General features: G+C 43.2%; 1 protein-coding gene across 9 annotated transcripts in view; it reads right to left on the bottom strand.

Moving 5' to 3' along the window:
* The window catches only part of CACNA2D4 (calcium voltage-gated channel auxiliary subunit alpha2delta 4), a 105,525-nt gene that overhangs the window by 60,655 nt on the left and 25,072 nt on the right, over positions 1-19,798 (bottom strand). For all 9 annotated transcript variants that reach the window (XR_014943603.1, XR_014943604.1, XM_085540345.1 and 6 more), the window contains exons 12-22: positions 19,561-19,639; positions 17,432-17,565; positions 14,895-14,972; positions 13,511-13,591; positions 11,298-11,372; positions 9,877-9,963; positions 6,533-6,604; positions 2,845-2,906; positions 2,125-2,192; positions 1,941-1,986; positions 361-458 (exon numbers count right to left, since the gene is read on the bottom strand). Coding sequence is in view for 7 of the 9 variants with exons in the window: in XM_085540345.1 (XP_085396471.1) it covers positions 361-458; positions 1,941-1,986; positions 2,125-2,192; positions 2,845-2,906; positions 6,533-6,604; positions 9,877-9,963; positions 11,298-11,372; positions 13,511-13,591; positions 14,895-14,972; positions 17,432-17,565; positions 19,561-19,639 (880 nt within the window). In the remaining 2 variants the exon portion in view is untranslated. The remainder of the gene's footprint in view (positions 1-360; positions 459-1,940; positions 1,987-2,124; positions 2,193-2,844; positions 2,907-6,532; positions 6,605-9,876; positions 9,964-11,297; positions 11,373-13,510; positions 13,592-14,894; positions 14,973-17,431; positions 17,566-19,560; positions 19,640-19,798) is intronic.

The following is a 19,798-nucleotide window of genomic DNA, read 5'->3' as shown; positions in this document are numbered from 1 at the left end:
TCTGGCTCCTCCTGCCATTGCCCTTCTAGTCCTGCTGGCTGGTCTGTCTGAAGCAAGGTGTTCAGCCCCCACCACGTCCTGTACAAGCCTCTTGATCTTCACTGTTACCCATGTAAAGATCTCAGTGCAGTCAAGCTATGTGACAGCTTTGAAATGGTAAAAAAAATTCTCTGCTGAAGACAAGGAAGTGGATCCTCATCTCATTTCCACTTATGTATTAATTTAGGCTTAGGTTTAGCCCTGTCTGCATGAACAGGTGCCTCAGGGACTCAGTCTGACACCAGTCAGCTTCACAGTTCTCATTCCCCTGTGATAGGTAGAGGAGAACTCAGAAGGACCTTTGGGATGGTGAGAACTTACATTCCAGGTCAGGTTCCTCTCCCGTGAGGAAACGGATCACAGCCTCCAGCTGACTGAGCTTCCGGTGGTCTGGATCGATGTCTGTGATACAGTAAATCCTGGTGGGTAGGGGAGGAGAAGCCCAAAAAGGCAAAAAGAATTCACCATCAAACAAATACTTCTTGACAATAATAACTGCAAACAAGAATTCAGCAAGAAAGCTTGGGATGCAAAGATTTTTGCTGTTGTTGCACACCGTGACCACTCAAACTCCAACAGTGTGGCTCTAAGTGAAGCCCTACCAATAAAAGCAAGCATCAACTGATGGCTGTGCTTATTAAGGCCATGAATATAGTAGGGCTATGAGCATAAGCTCACAATGTAACATACTATCAGTCGCAAATAATTACAGCAGATTAATCAATATGGTACACCGTGTAATATGTGTACCTGTTTATTTATACACAAAAACAACGTGACAGAGAGACCTGAAAAGCAGGGGGCCACATGCAATGTGAGTAACACTGGGTTGGGAATGGGAAAAAATGAGACAGAGATGCAACTGTGAGATGAGGAAGGAGCATGCAGTATGATACAGCATCAACAAAAACCTTCCAATGGGACACTGCTGTAGGATGCATTTTAGGGAGAAATGAGAGAATGTTTTACAAGTGTGGGTATCTGTATAATAAAAGAAACCAGGCTTCTAATCCTGCTTCCAATTTTGACTGTTTCATTGTCGGGACGAGGGAAAGGAAGGGATTATATGAGAGAATTGCATCTCATTAAGGGACTGAAAGGAATGATTTATGAGCAAAGTCGAAGAGAAATGAATATGTAAAATGTGGTAAGCTGACACCCCAAGTTAGGAGTAGAAGAAGTCACTGCATGCATCTCAAGTGCTCTGCCTATGAAACTTGACAGTGTAGTGAGAGGTGTGAAGGACTGCGGGGCTTCTTGAATATAGTTATTTTGGCTTTGATACAGGCTGGGTTCACGTGCCTGAGTGTAACTGAATGTTGGGTTCATGAAAATCCCAAAGCTCACAGCAATAAATGGAAAGTGCCATGTTTTGCCCTGTCTTCTATCCAAACCAAGCAAAACTCTAAATTATGCATGCTATTGAAACAGCAGTCATAAATCACCTTTGTGTTCTCTAGGAATTAGGTCTAGACTTAGTTCAGAGGAATGCCAACCAAAAATAAGCGAAGACTTTAAAACACGTTTCTCTCTAAGTTTGCTACAAAATTCACCGACAGGTCTGACATGCTGTGAGTTTTGCAGCACAATTCCAAGCATCACAAGGAGCAGCAAAATGAGTTGGAGTGCAGAATACTGAGAATAAATCATAGAAAATGGTTCTGAGGGGTTGTACGAGGCCTTGGTGGGATCCCTCAAAGGAAGAGATGGAACTGAGGTCTGAAGGTACCACTACATTGCCCTGTGACCACCAGCTCTTTCCAGAGCTATCGTATCTGAACAACACTGTTTCTTTTTTTTTCTAGGCTGCTAAGGGTAGTGAACTCATAAAAAACTGTTGGGAACTTTGTCAAAATCTCATGACAGAGTTCTCTGTCTTTGACAGGATTTCCTCCACTTACCATTCGTTTGCTAAAGACAGGTCTGGCTGGAGGAGGTCGTGCAAACCTGAAACCAAATAACGCACTGAGAATCCAATTAGGTAGCAGACAGACAAACAGAGGCTGTGAAGGAGAAGTGAAGTAGTACATTTCAGAGTAGCTATGTTGTCTGTTAGAACAGTGGGGCTGTTCCACATTAACCTACCTTCTTCCACTGAAGTGTTCCCCAGCAGAATGTACTCCCCATGTCCCCTGGACAGTACAACCCCCAGGCTGCAGGGAGAGCAGAGAACAGGTCAGCAAGGTCAGTAAGGAGGGCTGTAATCCTGAAACATGATGCTGCATTGCCTGCACTTGCAGCCCTTAAGGACATTAACTCCCTTCACAACAATTAAAGAAAGAACAGCATAAAAAGAGGATTAAGTGAGATCTGATTGTGGCACAAGAGGCTAAGGAACCTGCTTGTAGGGCTATGAGACATTTTTGGTGACAACATATTTGGCCATAGATGTAGGCTCAAATCAACAGTAACACATATAAAGTCTGTGCCAGTTTTAAACCTTTTTAGCCATAGAAAAGAAATAAAACATTAAAATTCTTAGCTTGATTTCTTATGTGAAGTTTTATCATTTTCAGTTTACAATAATATTTTTGTTTAGAACCAATATTGGCACACAAAAAGATTCAATGGAACTGAAAGTTGAATATATTCTATTTCTCTGAACTGAAACAATATGCTTCACCTCAAGTGTGGCTTTTGGGCTCTGAACTTCAGATAAATAACTTTTTGATGGTGATAGGAACAAATAAGTAAATTATTCATGCTGCTCTACTCATGAGTCATAGCCTGTTTTATGACCAGTTAGCCATCCCTGATGGCAGACTTCTGATGTATTGCATTGCTGATGTATGAGCCCATGCTCACCTGAAGGGTGTGCCACTGATGTCCGTGAAGAAATAGTCATTTGTGAGGAAGAGAACTCGTTTCTGGAATGAGAATGAATAAGAAAGTAAGAGATCATGGACAGATCAAGGTTACAGTGGCAACAGAGATCTGAGATTAACATCTTTGGGGTTAAGGAAAAGAAGTTGATCATCCCCAGTGCTTCACAGCTCTCTAGGACTGGTGGAGGCAGGGGTGAATGTGTAGTATTCAGAATATATAACAACTTGTGACTTTCAAGATCCAGGAAGCCACCCTGTCTTTCCATGCTCTGGGGCTCCTGCATGTAATGGAGGAAAGCTGCCCTCCCTCCTCCAAGCTAACACACTGGAGTCCCGCTGTTCTTTTTCTGCACAAAACAACCCTGATGGCTTTGCACATCAACATGGTGCCCAGCAGGAGTTGGGATTCAGTGGGGCAGGTATGAAGGAGGGGTGGGGTGGGAATGGAGGCAGGATGGCAACCCTACCCACTGCTTGGGTTGGCAGCTAGGGCCAGCTCTCCTCAGCTCTGTGGGAAATGATGAGATTCCTGACATTTGCTTTCATGCCAAACTGGGACACAACATTAACATATTCCAATTTTGTTAAAAAAAAAAAAAAAAAACACCCATAAAAGAAACAATTTACATTTTCAAATTAAACAAAAGTGCTGATTCAAATCCAAGCCATTTTGATTCATATGAAAATATTTGTTTCTGACTGACATTTCAACTCAAGAAAGCTGCTTCAGAACCTCAGCTCTTTGCCAGACTGGCCTTTTCTTATAGGAAAGTGGAACTCTTTACCAAAGGAGAAAAGTTTTTGGAAAATTCTTATCCCACCCTTAAGGCAGTATAGGAACCCTAATATGTTTAAAATCCCAGTCCCAGCCTGAAAATGAGGTGAGAGGATGTGTGTGGGAGACAGCAAGCGAATACAGAAAACTCACTGTTCCCCAGGGAAAGTCATGCCTGCTCTAACCTGCTCTGGCTGTGCAGCTGTAGAAGAAGTACAGTGCACAAAGGACAGGCCAGCACTGTGCAGATGAGAAATGGAGAAAGGCTGAGTCTTGTTTTTTTACAGCGAGGAGATGGCAAACAGCTCAGCCTTTCCTCCTCTCTCTCTCCACACGTATGTTAATTGTGGACTGCAACAGAATTGGAGACTTTTGTTGAGCAGAGATGTTCCAGTAGGGCTACAATGACCCAGGCAACATGGCACAGTGGTGTTTTGGCAGTTATGAGGAAAGTACAAGAGAGACTGAGACTCCCTGTTTATAGTCTGATCTGATGGGGAAAAGGCAGAGCAAAGAAGGAGACTTGTGGGCAAGGATACAGCAGATGACAGTCCAGGGGTACCATTGCTCTGAGATCCTTCAGCAGCATTTGCTCTGCACATCCTTTACTCTCTACTGCTGCCCCTCTTCTGCACACGGAATCACAGATTATCCAGAACTGGAACGGACCCACAAGGATCACTGAGTCCAACTTCTGGCTCCACACAGCACCACACAAAAATCAGGCCCCATTTCTGAGAATGATGTCCCAAAGTCCCTTTAACTCCAGCAACCAAGATCTGGGAACACATACATTTCAAGTTCTGGTATTATGACTGTTCTAGGCAGTCACTCCTGACCAATGCCATCAGTGTTTGCCACAGGCCCATCCATTTGTCCCCAAGCTGAAATCAAAGACAGTTTCTGCCACCAGATTTTTCTAACTTCACTTTCATTCCTTGTGTCTCCTTCTGTCTCACTCTGCCACACAGCACCCTGTGTGGCTGACAGAATAATTCCTCCCCCCTTCATTCAGCCCTTCACTCCACTGACTGCCTCATTCTCTGTGGTTCCAGACTCTGTCAGCACTTTCTTTGTTTTAACTGCTGCTCTGCTTCATCAGCTAACACAGCAACAGTGAGAAACACAATTTCACTTCTGGTCCCTACTCTGTGTATTCAGATAGTAGTGAACTTGTAACTTGCTTGATTTCTGTCTCCTATCATACTCCATAAGGCTCACAGCATTGTAGAATAAAACATGTAATACCTCTTACCAAGGCCACTTTTTGTTATCTTTTTTTTCCCCTCAGAAGGGAAGCAGAAAGATGCCCTTAAAATATTGAACTAAAATGCTATCTTTGGATGACTCAGAATGGATGCATTGAGGGTACCCAGAGACAGGGTGAAAAAGAGAGGTTAAATTAAAGAAACAAGCAATCTAGACAGACAAAGAATAGATCTTGTTGGGAAACCCTGTTCTTTTCCAACAGAATAACAAAGATAATGGACGAAGAGAATAAAGGGCGTGTGCTATATCTGGGTTTACATAAAGCACTTGAAACAACTTTTCATGAAATTTTATTCTAAAGAATCATTTCATGTGACCTCCAATGGGATCTGGAGTGAGAACCAACTGCAGTACTCTAAACAGAAAGAAGCAGTAAACAGTGCATTAGAAGACGACCTATTGAGAGAGAGAGAGACTGTCTTAGGAGCCATTATGTACAGCGATCTATGAGTAGGTCTGGGGCTTCCTGTTCAGAAATATCTTGTTGCAGGGAATAAATGTGCTCTACAGAGAAACAAGGAAAGAGCACTCAAATAATTCAGTGAAGCTCCGGTACCTAGATAGCAGAAATGATATAAGAAATAAAGGCAACAAAAATAATTGCTCAGCTTCTTGGACTGAAAATTTATGTATTTCAAATGTAGATGCTGGGGAAGGACAAACCCACTGACAGCTGACAGTACCTGATAGTTGTAAACACCAAGAATAGAGACGGGGAATTTAGTTACAATATCTAGCAACGCAACCACTCGGAGGAAATGAAGGGGTATCTTCACTGAGAAATGGCATAATTTCAACCTGTGGCTGTGAGCAGTTGGCTTATTGGAATTGTTGCTGACTGGCTCAGCATGGGAGCAGACCAGCCAGCCTGATGGCTGAAAAAATAAGACAGTCTATAAGAAAAAAAAAAGATGGAAACTTTTCTTGAGATTTGGAAGACTTCTGGGCAGTTAAACTTGCAGGCCTCTGGAATACTTCCTAAGAGGAAGTGATGGAAGCCAAACTCTTTGGGAAAGTTAAATAAACCCAAATGAAAAAGTACCAATGAACCTGAATATACAAGACAATTTTGTGCTGATTCCAGGGGAAGATGTACAACCTTACGTTAGAGCTGGTAGGGAACGTTCACAAGTCTCCATTTCACTAGAAGTTTTCATTAAGTGCTTGTAAATATTTACTTAGAAATTTAATCCTAGACTTGGATAAAGGAAAACACATTCTGACAGAGCGAGGGACAGATTTCTTGAGTGTTTTTGAGTAAGGAAAGAGAGTTGAATAAAGCCTCCAGACCTCTTTCTGTCAGCTCAACATGTCTTCCCCATCTCTAAACTCTTGAAGATCTCCAATTCATTTCACAGCCCTATAACAGCATGGTTTTTGGCTTTGCCTGGACAAAGAAGGGAGCTGTGAGGCATTTCCAGTGTCTTTGCTCTTGCAGAATGCTGGTATGTATAAAGAGCACGTCTAACAACGTTCTATTTTATGTCTTTAGCACATGTAACGTATGTGGTGAAACAATAAAATCCTCACACTCAGAAATGCTGAGTGTTAAAACCACATCCTTCATGGTTCTTCAGCATCCATTTCCCCTCCCTTTGTGTGACTTGAGCAGGATCATTCTTACCCCTTTATCCACAGGGACCTTCACATCCATGGAGAGGGAGCCCGTTTCTCCATTGATCATGGCAGTTCTCAGCTGCAGAGGTGAACAAGATCAGCATTAGCATCTCTGGGTAGAGCAGGATGGGAATATTATTAATAGAGCTGCTCGTTGTTAATATACAGATCCTAATGGGAAAGGGTGGGTGTCACTTTTTTCCCCCCACAGCCTGTTGTGGTTTTTTTTTTAACTTCTTTTAAACTGAAAACCTGCTCTTGGTGGTCAGGATCCTTGTCCGATCAGTGACACAGAATAAAAAATGGCTTATGCTGAAAGCTTGTTGATATGTCTTTCGAGCTAAAGGAAAGGATCTGGAAGCTATGAAACTGTCAGTCCACGTTTCAGCCTTCATCGTTTGGCAGCCAGAATGTCATTAAGCGTGATGCTCTGAGAGCCTGAAAGAGGAGACACCTGAGAATCCCACCGGCTCCCTCAGGCTGACTACAAAGCTCTTTGGCATTTCTTTCAACTGATTTATAAATTATAGACTGTATAGAGTACCACTTCTGAGCACAACAAAGCAGCTGTTTAACACAGCAAAGCAAGGCTGTGTGATAGCCCACTTCATTCAATCCAGGTTCCAAAGACATAATTTTCACAGTGACTCCCAGGCTCTTGCAGGAAAGAGCCAGGAAATTTTTCTATAAATGCAGAGGGTTTGACATTAGGTTCAGCCTGCCAGAGCATATCAGCCTGTTGCTTCAGCCTGGGTAGAAAAAAAAAGGTGGGAAGTAGCTTATTCATTCACACAAATTGTTTCCGTACTTCCAGAGACAGGCTTCCATTCAGGTGCTGGCCAGACTCAGCTGCATTTGCTTTTCAAGACCACAGCTCTATTTATTATGGCTGTTTGATGTGGGTTATTTACAGGCTTAGAATATAAAGCTTGTGTTTTCCAAAGTCTGTGTCTTGGAAATCCAAACACTGACTGGTACTGTAGCTCCCTGCTAGCTAAGAGAGCTTGACCTCCTGCCAGAGCCACAGCTTACTCTATTCTGGCCTTACAGCCTGAAGCAATATCTCTGGGTCCTTGGTTCAGTTCAGTTGTTGTTTCATCCATGTCTTGAATGTCAGCTATCTCTCCCTGCACCATGGAGCAGTGGAGAAGTAAATCAGTGGAAATGAGATCTCGGATCTCCTCAGCCCCAGCCTGTCCGCAGGCAGGCTACCTGCTGTGCCCTACCTGGGGTGGCAGTGGCTGTGGGTTGGTGCCATAGTCCAATCTCGCTGCTTCTTCCCCACTAGCTTCTCCTGCTCTGAATATTCAAAAGCAGCCACATTCCTGGTGTGTAAGATCTCAGGAGCAATGGATCTGTGCTGTCACCATCACAGGCAATGAGAGCTGCTGATTCCTTTTCCCCATCCACTCATGTAGCTTCAAACCAATAGGCATACAGTTCTCCTCAGGGTTCTCATAACATTTAGGTGTTCTACCACTCAGCCACAACATCCTTGTATGCTAATTTCCTCTTCAGAAGTTCTGTCAAGGCTGAAGAAACTCTGTTTGGGTGGCAGTTCCTGATGTTGGTCATGATCCCTCAACCTTTCCTCTTCCCCTCACACTGAGAACAGCTCAGAATTTCTTTACAAGCAAGCCCAAACTTTCTAGCTGCAAGTCGCACCATTCTACATCAATTTGTCTCTTCCAGACAGTGCTATGTTCCCTCTCTTTAGCATCTGGCTGTATTACACATCATTAGCACTTAGGCATATTTTTCCAGTCTGATTTTGCTGCTTATCAGTGCTGCTGAGATTACACTGCAACTGATGTTGAGTCTGTCATTGATCTAATACTGTAGCTGTGAATCTGAGTGTTGAAACGTTGGCAGCTTTCTGCTGCAGTGGGTGTATCTTGAGAGACTCTCGACTTGCTGAAGTCACACTGCAGATATTGCTCACGTCACTGAATGTCTCTGTACTCTCAGTGGCTGCAACCTTTCTTCCTTCTGGAAGATGCAGCAGAAGAACACAGAGTGGCTTTGTTTTGCATGACTCTTTTGACATTTTATTGTGATTGGGTAAGGACTGAAATCTTACGCTGTGCATCATATTAGCATTCAGGTATCAGTGTTATTTGGTCAGAAGACATCAGCAAACCCACACAAAGCCATAGATAACCCGTATCTTGATAAGTCCACTGCATACAAAACTGCTTATTTTTATCTTATTCTCTATGTTAAGCATGTAGGCGTGCTACTTATGGATAAGGTTTAGTGGACAATATTGGTGGCGGATTGTTGAACTAGATGATCTTAAAGGTCTTTTCCAACCTTGATGATTCTATGATAGTTTCAGCCTCCTTTCCTGTGTCAGTCTGCCACACACTTCCACTTTCCGTGTTCCCCCAGCACAGCTCTGAGTGCTTGCTCTCCACTGGCCACAATAGCTGTGGTGATCCCTTTGCTGGGCTCTTTGTCCCACCTGTCTATGTGGGTATCTATAGCACCAGATCTGCTTATCTCAGCAGTCTCCCCTGTAATCCAGAAGCATGTGTCCTACAGCTAATTCTATCGTAGTCCCAATTCAGTTCTTATCTTAGTAACTTAAGTAGCTATTCTCTATTAATGCCTTTGAGTAAAAGAACACCATCTATGGAGGAGCATTTCTACATTCCTGTTGTATCCAGATTCTAAGCTCAGATACACTGCAACACACAGCTGTCGAGATGCATTCTGCTTCTTGTTTACCACTTTTTAATAGTTTTGCTTGAGAGTAGAAAAGGCATTTTCAATCATTTCCCTCTGGTCAGCTATTGTTGTCGGTGGTTCCATGTGTTCAATAAGGTGCTTTCTGGAAAACCATTTTCTTAAGTGATATATCCCTTATGCTATTTGTTTATCATTAGAAGTGACTGCACGCTTTAGGCTCTTTTTGAATCGCACTTTCTTACTTGCTGTGAATCTCGTTACTTGAGTGGGCTCCACTACATCTCACATACTGCATATACAAGTAACATCATGGGACATGTCCATACTTCCAAGCTTTTCTGGCTTTGTATTAAACTGAATCCAGAGGTGCAGCAGCTACCACCAGCACATGAGCCATGTATGCACAGACTAACTCCCTGAAGCATCCTCCAACTTCTTCCTTCCTCCTGCAAGTACTTTCCCTCCCTATTCTGTGGGCACAAAACCTCATAGAGAGTATGAAGACACACTTTGTAGGAAGCACTGGCCTTGTTCTATTCTCTCCAGCTTCTCATAGGGCCAGTTACACACAGTAAAAACAGGAGTGCCTCTTCCCTCCTCCTCATTCTATAGTAGTAAGAGGGAGCTACAAAAAGCTTGAATTCATTTTCCGATACTCACTATTTCATCCCGGTCTTCCCATTCCACTTCTGAGAGATCTACACTGTTGTAGTTTGGCTTAGGCTTCAGTTTCTTTCCTTCTTTATACTGGTATTAAAACAAAGAAGAAAAACACTCAATTAAGTTTTTAGATAAACTAACCCTTTCTAAACTAATCTGTGAAGAATTAAATTGAATTTGAAGAATAATACTGTCTCATTCCCTGACTGGCAAAGCAGCATTTGGGTGCAGGTGCTTTCTCAGTCTCATGCTGTGTATTTCTCTATGTGGGCAGTACTGAGATATTTCAGGTGGGAAAGGCTTTTTCAGGAGCAAGGGACAAGCATGAACATAGGTGTGATTACAGATAAAGGGTACAGCCTGGTTTGTGAGAATATTAAGCTAAATAGGTCAGTAGAATACATTTCAATACGCTCACCTCCAGGAAACCATTCCCCCCCCACACACACACAGCTAAGGGTGTAATCCCATTAACACTATTATACCAGCAGGAGACCTTTTCTGATGCGTATTAGGCATTGGCTTCACTGAGGAAAAAGGAGGCTTTTCACCTCGGGATTAACTGATGAAAGACAACTATTTCCCTATAATCTTCCTGATGAAGAAAAAGGTGTGAAGTAGACTAACAGAGATCAGTTTCAAGTGGAAGATAAGGCAGTAACTTCACCTGGCTTTGCCTTGACCCTCTGGAAACATGATATATTCCTCTTCCTGACTTAATGAACTAACACCCCACATCTGTGATCTGCCTTTATGAAGATGGCTACTGGGAAGCCCCGTGGTGGCACTTTCTTTCACCAGTAGCCATACTAACTACTACTGCTGTGCAGATTTGTGTTGACAGGAATGTGTGTGAACTATCAAATGCATAGCATGCCTGGGTAGTGAAACCTGGTGGGTGTTTGCAGAGATGAGTGATCTGGAGTTCCAGGTAGCACCACAAGTGAGAAGTATCCTTGTGCCCACCCTGATCCTCAAGTCCCAGCTGGTCTACTGGTACCTAAATTGCCTCTGACCTACATGTTACTAGGATTTGTGGTGCTGGATCCTACTAGCCTCAGGTTCTCCACATGTCCAACACTACAGCTCTTACTGGGGTGCTGAATCTTCCTAAAGGAAGTGTGCCCGGGTGAGGGGTCCTTCAGCTCAGCAGTGCAGTACTACATGCATGCAAATACACGTGTACCCACAACACAGCAATACACAAATACATCACTTATGTGCACTTATGAGAGGAAAGGCAGGGTACCTCCCACTTTATACACATACATGCATATATACATCTACAGGAGTGGCATTGATTTCTCTGTTCCTCATGTTCCTGAGGCTGGTATATCAATAAAACATTAGAAGTCAGGATCATCCCTGAAAGCAAATTCTTCCATACTAGCAAAGCTTCTTAAATTGCCAGTTGTACATACCAAAGGACGGAGGTCTGGGTGTGAGAGGATGTAGCCATTGTTGGTGTTCAGAAAGGCATATCCGTGGACACCCAGCTGGAGAAAGAGGCATGAGAATAATTAGCTCTGCTTTAGCTAGAAAAACTAGTACCCTGGCCGACTCAGAATATTCAGAAATATTTTCTTATTAAAAGTATTCACTACAGAAAATAGTCTTCATTCTAAAACATTTATCTCTGCTCTGAGAGGACCAGCCATGCTGGAGTGGGGAGTCCCAGATGTCTCCCTTAGAAACCAGGTCAGTCTGCAGAGGAGCTCGGTGTTATGTTTTGGAGTTGGCAAGACCATACTGAGCCTCAGCCAGCTGTATAGGCCTCCCATTTTAAAATGCTTTTTAAGGAGTAGCATAATCAAGCCAGAGCAGTCACTGTCTGACCTGATCTGCAAGAGACTTCTGGGAGAGCAATTACTCTGATCAAGCCCACACATAATATAAATTCCAGCTTAATTCTAAGTTGCTGAAAACCCAGGGATAGCCCTTGCTTGCCAAAACAAGAGGTGTCTGAAGGAAAACAAGTGTGGCTAAGGTTTCTGTCATCAAAAATAAATGTAACAACTTTATGTTCCTAAAGAGACGATCCTGGAGAGCTAACAGTAGGAAAGCAGGGAGGTAAGTCATTCACTGCCCTTTATTTGAAGGAAATAGATCGTGTATTGCACACATCTCGGATCAAAACTTGGATTTTGTGTAAAAGATTGGTTTTATTTTTTATTCAAATTGTATGGAGCTCAGCATGGCAGATGAATCCACACCACGGGATCAGTACTACATCGAACTTCCTTGCTGGCCTATTAAAGATGAAATACGTGGACTTAAGTGAGCTCTCAGGGTAGCTCTGAAACTGGTCCTTTGTAGCCAGTGTGCCAGGGAAGTCAAGGTGAAGAAATGAGGTTTCCAAAGTGATCTGAAACTGAAGTAGCTTCTGGGAAGTCATGTCCTGCCTCTGACGTAAAGAAACCCTTCCAATATTTTCCTTCCTTCCGTGGCATTGCTTGGAGAAAAGAGCTGCTCTCCTCCTAGGTCTAGAAGAAAGATTATTGTGACACATGACTTTTGAGTGACACAGAGGAAGGAAAATGAAAAGGCATAAGTCTTCTACAGATAATGGATGTGTATAAAAACTGAAGCTCCTGGACAAGGCTCTCGTAAGCCCAAATCAGCTGGCTTTGGTCTGTTGAACACAGGCACCCTGATACTCTCAGTTCCTGGGTTGCCTGAAGGGCAGTTTGCTGTAGCTACAATCAAATGGTCTGCAAACCCTGTATCTAGGTCTGAAGTGCCACACAGATGCATTGCTTCTGACAGCACTTCCACTCCTGTGAGTCTCTAGCAATGGGATTTTGGACAGCTGCCTAACTGGTAGTTGTTGTCTAATAGTCCTTTAGGAGAAACTGGAAATTGGAAATGATGGCTCAAACTACCCGATTTCTGTGGTGATTCTAGGATGAGTTTACCATCTCCTGGTATGCAGACAGATTGAACAAAATGTCACTGCGCAGAACTTACAGCAGAAACCAAACTAAACAGCATATCTCTGGAGTGTTTGCCTATTGGGGAATGCTTTTTCTTTTTTAAGATATGTTGAGCACAGAACTAGTGGAAACTCTTGGACTAATTCTGGAGAGCAAATACTCTGTCTAGGTATAGCATCAGTGAGTGAGAGCCAACTTCCTGCTCACTGCTCTGCCAAGAAGTTTTCATGCTGAGCTGGAAAAAAAAAAAGACCACTATGCATAACAAAACCATTTGGTTTCCAAAGTCCATTCAGTTGCTACATTTTCTGCCAAGAATACTTTGACAAGGAAACTAGTTTATTTTTTGGCAACTGATATGGCAGCTTATCCACTGGGAACTGGATATGAAACATTAATTTCTATGCAATGGACTATCCAATCTGTATTATCTTTGAGGGATCTAAGCTGGTGACCATAAAAGTGCAAAGACTCTGTGACCAGTTGTGAATCCACTGGATCATCCAGTCCCTGTGTTTCTGAGGCACCCTAAGGGGTGAATGATTTCCTGCGTTCCTATGATGTACCACCACAACCAACTGCTCTTGCTTTATGTTAATTCTTCATCCTACAGACAGAAGAATGACTTTTCAGAGATGTGCCCATGGAAGAACAACTAATGACTTTGCTGTATAAGATAGCAAATTTTATCTCAATCTTACCTTATAACGTGGAGCAAGTTTTAACAACTCTCTCAATGGCACATCAGAGCCCACCACACCCAGGAGAATGCCATGAGATCTCTTGAAAAGAAGAATTCATTTTCAGAAGTAAGATTTGGGTAGCTTTCTACCTGAATACACATTGCTGCCTTCCTACTGACCTCTCATGTGTTCTCTCCAAACTTGTGTATGTTCTTTTAAAACCAGCCAGCATACGTCAGAAAATCTCAAGGGTTGCTCCGATGTTTATGGATAGAAGCATTTCTACCCAATGCTAGTCCACATTTTTGACTACAATTCAGAAGTAATATAAAATGACTGAACACAAGATTTGAGGGCAAAAGTACTCATTCGGTATGTGTGAATAACAATAAGGACAAGGCAACCATGCGAAGCAATACATATTTGTTTGTCACTGGGCTAAGTGAACCGAATGCCAAATACAAAATCATCAATCTGGGACAAATGAATGCATGAAATCCCCACAAAATGGGGAACTGTTTATTTATAAAGTGTCTGAGGAAAAAAATGGCTCAGAAGCTCCCCACTGCAGTGCTGTGCTAATAGAGGCTAAGGCTGGCCTAAGGCAGAGAAGAAAGACAGTTATTCACAGGATCTGGGTGGAGAGTTCATGCCTTGTACAGCAGTGGTGAGGAACCAGATGCTGAGATGAGGCTAAGAAGTTAGAAATGGTACAGAAAAGTGTGTAAAGGGTTTCAAAATCCAGAGGAAATGCCTTCATCAAAGACACCTAAATTGTCCAACCTTTTTACCTTGTCAAAATAAAGACAGGTTTGACTTCATTGCAATGTAGAAGATAATTCCCAGGAAATAAATGCCAAGGGCTACGTGCTTTTTAATTCAGCAGAGAAAGCCATTATGATGGGAGAGTGAAACCAGACAGAATCAAAGTGGAATTTATACACCAGTTTTTAACACAGTGACAAACCGCAATGGAGAGGTCAAGACTAGATGCCTTTCTTCAAGGACACTTTGACCAAACACAGGTTATTGGTCTCATGAAGGACTGTCTATGTGAAATGTAGAGGTCTGCAATAAAATGCACAGACGAGACAAAGTAATGATTACTTTCAGTCTCGAATCTTATGGGGCTGTGAATTAGGCTGGCTTTGAAAATGGAGGGATAAAATGGGGAGGAGTGTCATGTTCAAGTGGTATTTGGAATAAATAGCATTCAGAGGAAATGACAGACTATCATTTTGACAGACAAATTATCATCTGCACATCCTGCCCAAAGTCTACTGCAGTTCCTAATGACCAGGCAGTCTTTCAGAGAAGTGCTGGCTCTAAAACCCCACAAAGGTCTGCTGCAGTCTTACACCTCTGCTGGTGGAAAGGAGGGTGAAGGCCATGTTGCACTCACCGTCTCGTTCTTCTTGCTGAAGACTGGCATAGCCACTGTTGTCATGAGCAACAGACTTTGAGCCTGAGATGCAAAGAGCTGCCAGAGAACAACAAGCCATGTGTTAGCAGACGCAGTACTGCAGATAACCCAAGCAAAAGGCACTGGAAATCCCAGGGAGCCCAGATGTTGGGTACAATCAGACACCTCCTTGCCTCCCACACCCCCCTGAAAACAGATGGCAGCATTTTTCAATGCTTTGTATCCAAGAGGACCGTAGGATGGATGCTTGCTCATGTGGGGTGATGAGAATGGGCTGAAAGCCAATGGAAGCAGGAGAATGAAGAAACCTGTAGAAATGGTGACACAACATAAAACTGCCACATAATGGGTGTACAGACATAGGTACTTATGCAACAAGTGTAAAAACCACCAACACATGGAGCACAGAATGTAGAATAACACAAAAATGAGCAAAACACAAATATCATCTATATTGCAAACACGTGAATAGCTTGAATGAGAAACAGCACAGGCAAATGTTTAAAAGGCACAGATACACACACAGCTTGCTTATGTAAACTTGCCACTCAGGCATCTAAGCATAGGAAAGACAATATAGTGAGCTGTCTGTACAGCTGATGTACACACATAATGAGGAAGCAGAGGGCCCCATTACTGAAGGAGACAGATGCTCTAAAAACATACAAGAAAGGAGGTAAAGCAGGCAAGATACATGCACAAGAGTCTCCCAGACATGCCTACCAGTGAGAAGGACCTATTCTCCTGAGGCCAATAGCATCTCCTTTCCATTTCTCCTTTGGTCAAGTTAGTAGCAAGGCAAGAACTGACTTCCTGTCTCTATTAGTGTACATGCTAGGAGCCACACAGCAGCCAGTCAATAATCTATGCAGTTGCTTGATGGAGATTTGAGCCTACTGTCTTGAGTTATTGATCTGGATGCTTCTTTGTAGAGAATTCCCCTCCATAGTAACACTTGTGCTAATACACAACAAACTACTGTCCCCAGCACTTACCAAACATGTGGAAGAGATCCAGTGAACTAAGCTATCTCACGACACAAACACCCTTATCTACTCTGGACCCACAGCACAGCTCTCCATTACATCCAGCATTGCCTCCCCTTGTGGTTGTGTCAGAGGGCTCCTCAGAGCTGATGACCCCCCACCCCCAGATGTAGAGGCCAGCTGTGGCTGTGAGTGCTCACACCGACACATTGATCAACACAGGGCAACGGCACGGCACGCTCACAAAACACATGGCAGCAGTTACCTCCTCAGACTGTGGCAGCTAGTGGGAGACATGGATGAACAGGTGAATGAATACACAAATGGAGGAATGAGTCAAAGATGGGAGAGTTTGGAGCAGAGGAAAAGAACTGCAAGCCAGGGCAAGAGGCAAGGAAAGAGATGAAGCAACAGAAGTGCAACAAACATATCCCAGAAACTGTGGGTTCTCCCCAGTTCCTTTCAGGGCTGTGGCAGACATCCTAAAGATGCTGCTGATTGTGCTTAGGCTAGTAAGTGCAGTTCCACAGCAGAATTCTGCCCAGGAAATAGTATATGGGAACATTCTCACTGTTGCTAGAGAATTTTTCCTCTGGTCAGCTCTAGTTGTCACAATTATGCAGAAATCTCTCTGTGGTGAAGATGCTAGTATATGAAAAAAACAACAAACACACATCTCTATAGAAGCATGGAAAGCACAAAATAAAGTGTAACTTTCCCCTTCTGCAGTGCAGATAGAAGTGGAGATGAAGACTGAGGAAGATCTATTTGAAGTAGTGCAGGGGAAGATATCTTTAGTGATAATCAACTTTGTTTTTCCCTTCTGTCCTTTGGATTTCAAAGGTGCACAGGCGATATAAGATTATGATGGCACCTGCCTGTGGTGCCAGTTTCTGAAGTCTCCCTCTGAGGCAAGGAAGGGGTGTTGGAAGCCCCAACTTTTTGGTCCTTTGTTTCCCCCAAAGGAAGTGAGAGGTGCCCATTACCCACAGGCTGAGCACAAGGCCAGTACAGTGGGTAACCTTACCTGCCTTCCTCCCAAACTGAGATCTGTATCTTTGTGTGACTAACAGTAGTATGTGCTTAGGTACTGGGCTAGAGGAAGTAAATCTCTGTGACCCACATCTTGAGCTGTAAATAGTCTTCCCTGTGCATAATCCTTTAGAAGGTAGCCTTCTTTCACAGGAGCACTTCTTAAGTCATGCTGTGCCTGTGTGATTAGTCCTGGGCTCCTGGGTCACTGCAGATACAGACCTGAGTCTGTATATACATCTCAGCTCCAGGAGCAAGCAGAAAAGAAATATTGCCTGTCTCAGCACAGCCAGACACCTGTGACTTCTGTCTGCCAACCAGCTCCTGGTTTACATAAATTTCAGGACTTCACTTGGGTTCTGATACGCATAATATGTTTAGATGGGAACTGGGACAAGTTATATGCCTAGCATACTATCTGAAGGTTTAACACCTTCGCCAGATTGGCTCTTAGGCCCTACTGTTTGCTGACTACTGACTTGAGGTGTCATTCCTTACCGCACTGTCCATGTAGGCTTCAGTCCATATAATGTCGTGGTCATGGTTGATGACCATAGGACGGCTGAGAACATGCAGGTACTCCATCACATTCTCCTGGACGTCTGCCAGTGTGGAGATCTGGGTATAGTAGCCTTTATGGAGAAACAGAGGCATGAGTCACTCTTCTGACACATCCCTCATGTTTACAAATGAGTGTTCATGTGAAGTTAGAAAACGGTTTGTCAAAAAAGTGCATCTACCCAGGCATTTTTATCCACTCTTTACAAAATGTGCCTTGACATGCCTTGTGGCCATGCTTTTCTACATATACAAGTTTCCATGGAGCTTCAAAGCTCTGGCTCTACACTTCTCAAAGCACTGGACCAGTACTCAAGACCAGAGTCTTGATATAACAGCAGTCACAACAAGAAGATGTAAAAGGCTGTGTTAGGTCTTAGGCAAAAACATTCACAAATCAGGCTGCCTGTGATCCCGAATGCCAAACAAATGCAAAGAAGGTATTCCACCAAGCTACTCACTCCCCCTGTCCCATTCTATGTAAAGCCCAAACTCTCAGCTTCTCATCCACAGTGCTCTGCTCTTTGCTCTGCCTAGCTTTGCATCCAAGGATGGGGACCTTTTCTATCCACCCACTGGAAACAAAAACAAAAAGTATAAGTTACCTATTTCCAGAGCTTTTTCTGCACAGATGGACCCAGAGCAGTCTAACATACAACAAAGAGTACCAGAGAAGAATGTCTTCCAGTCATCAAAAGATTGTCAAATGCTAGCTGCTTAACTGGTTAGAAATGCTAAACGTGGATCTCATTGGTTACACTTGGTGTAGCAGAGTAATTGAAGTATATGGAAAATTGTTATCACTAGGAAATCAATGCCATGTGAAATGTCTCATGAGTTGATAAGATTTGTGATGTGGAAACATTTTGTGTGCTTGAAAACAAGGATTAAAGAACTGTATAATATGTTGAAATGGAAGAGCCAAGATCAGCGAGCCTTCCTTGGAGATCGAGTTTGCTAAGTGAGAATTGAAGTGTGAAGAGTATATATTTGTTCTCAAGGATAATCCATTCTCACATTCTGTAGTGAACCAACAGTACTGCGAATTTCTTGTCACTAATCTTATGGTTGAATATGCAATCTGAAATCCTTTTTGTTTTTAGTCTAATAAAAAGTAAAAGCATTCCTTGTGTTTCATAGTGCTAACATGTAAACATTTGGACCTTGGACATCCTCAGTGTACATTCTACAGATCAGCAACTCTTGTATGTCAGTTACTTTCAATAGCAAATACACCCATGTCTTTCACACAGTCTGCTGAGGACACTATTCAGACAGAAAGAGATCCAATAGCCCCAAGTGGTCAGGCCCCAATCTCAGTCTCTTTTTCCTTTCTCTGTTGAAAAAGTGTACAGACATAGCAAGCACTGCAGGTTGCTGGCCATCAGCAGATGTACTAGTGCCAAATCAAGCCCAAACAGACAAGACTTTTTTTCCCTTTCTTTTTCCATGTCTGATTGGTCTAGATGGACTTTTAAACTGGCCTCAAATGGGTATGGATGACTCATCTACTCTGAATGAACTTTCCCATTCATGCCATTTCATGCTGGCTATAGAGAACACTGGTTTTGGGGCAGAATTAGCAAGCTGTCCTGGTACCTCAGTGAAATCAATGGCACACAAAGAACTTGGCTGGCATATAGGGTTAACCTGCAGGCATTGTGAAAAATGCTGTAAAATCCTTAAAAAATATGTTTGCTTTACATCTGAGTCAAAAGATGTCAGGCTTCCTGACAGAGGTTTAGACAGCTTGTCAAAAGCCAGCAGCTGGAACACAATAAGCACAGGGACTTAGGTGGATACAGCTGGCATGAATCTCGGTCACAGTGTCCCTTGGCATCAAGACAGGAAAACGTGGTGGCTCAGCACTAAGGACTTGCATTAGCTGGACATGGGCATACTCCATGCAGACTAGAAGAACCTGCTCTTTCCTTAGGTCATCTTCCACCCAATGGTTCCTGGGCCCCAGCTGTTGTGGGGAACTAATGGGGGAGGCCATGGACCCGCACTCACGGTCCACATGTGAGGTGACTGGTTGGAGTTGGGTAGCTATTATTATTATACAGTACCTTTGTTATTGCAAGCGATCCATTTCACGTTGGGGGCAAAAGTGACCTCCCGTCCAATGAGGTAAGTGAAAACCCGGACCTAGGAACAAGAAAGAAAAGGTAGCCTAAAAGAAGCCATCACACACTACCAAAGCCAAGCGGACAAGGTTTGACACCCTGCCATGAAGCAGTGAGTGCTTGCTTGTGCTGTAGGACAAGAGCTCTGCCTTCATGCAGAAACAGGAGCCTCTCGCTCCAT

The sequence above is a fragment of the Coturnix japonica genome, chromosome 1 (assembly GCF_054131305.1).
Source record: "Coturnix japonica strain WE chromosome 1, WE-NBRP24, whole genome shotgun sequence".
Lineage (NCBI taxonomy): Eukaryota > Metazoa > Chordata > Aves > Galliformes > Phasianidae > Coturnix > Coturnix japonica.
This window is presented reverse-complemented; position numbering and strand designations above follow the sequence as displayed.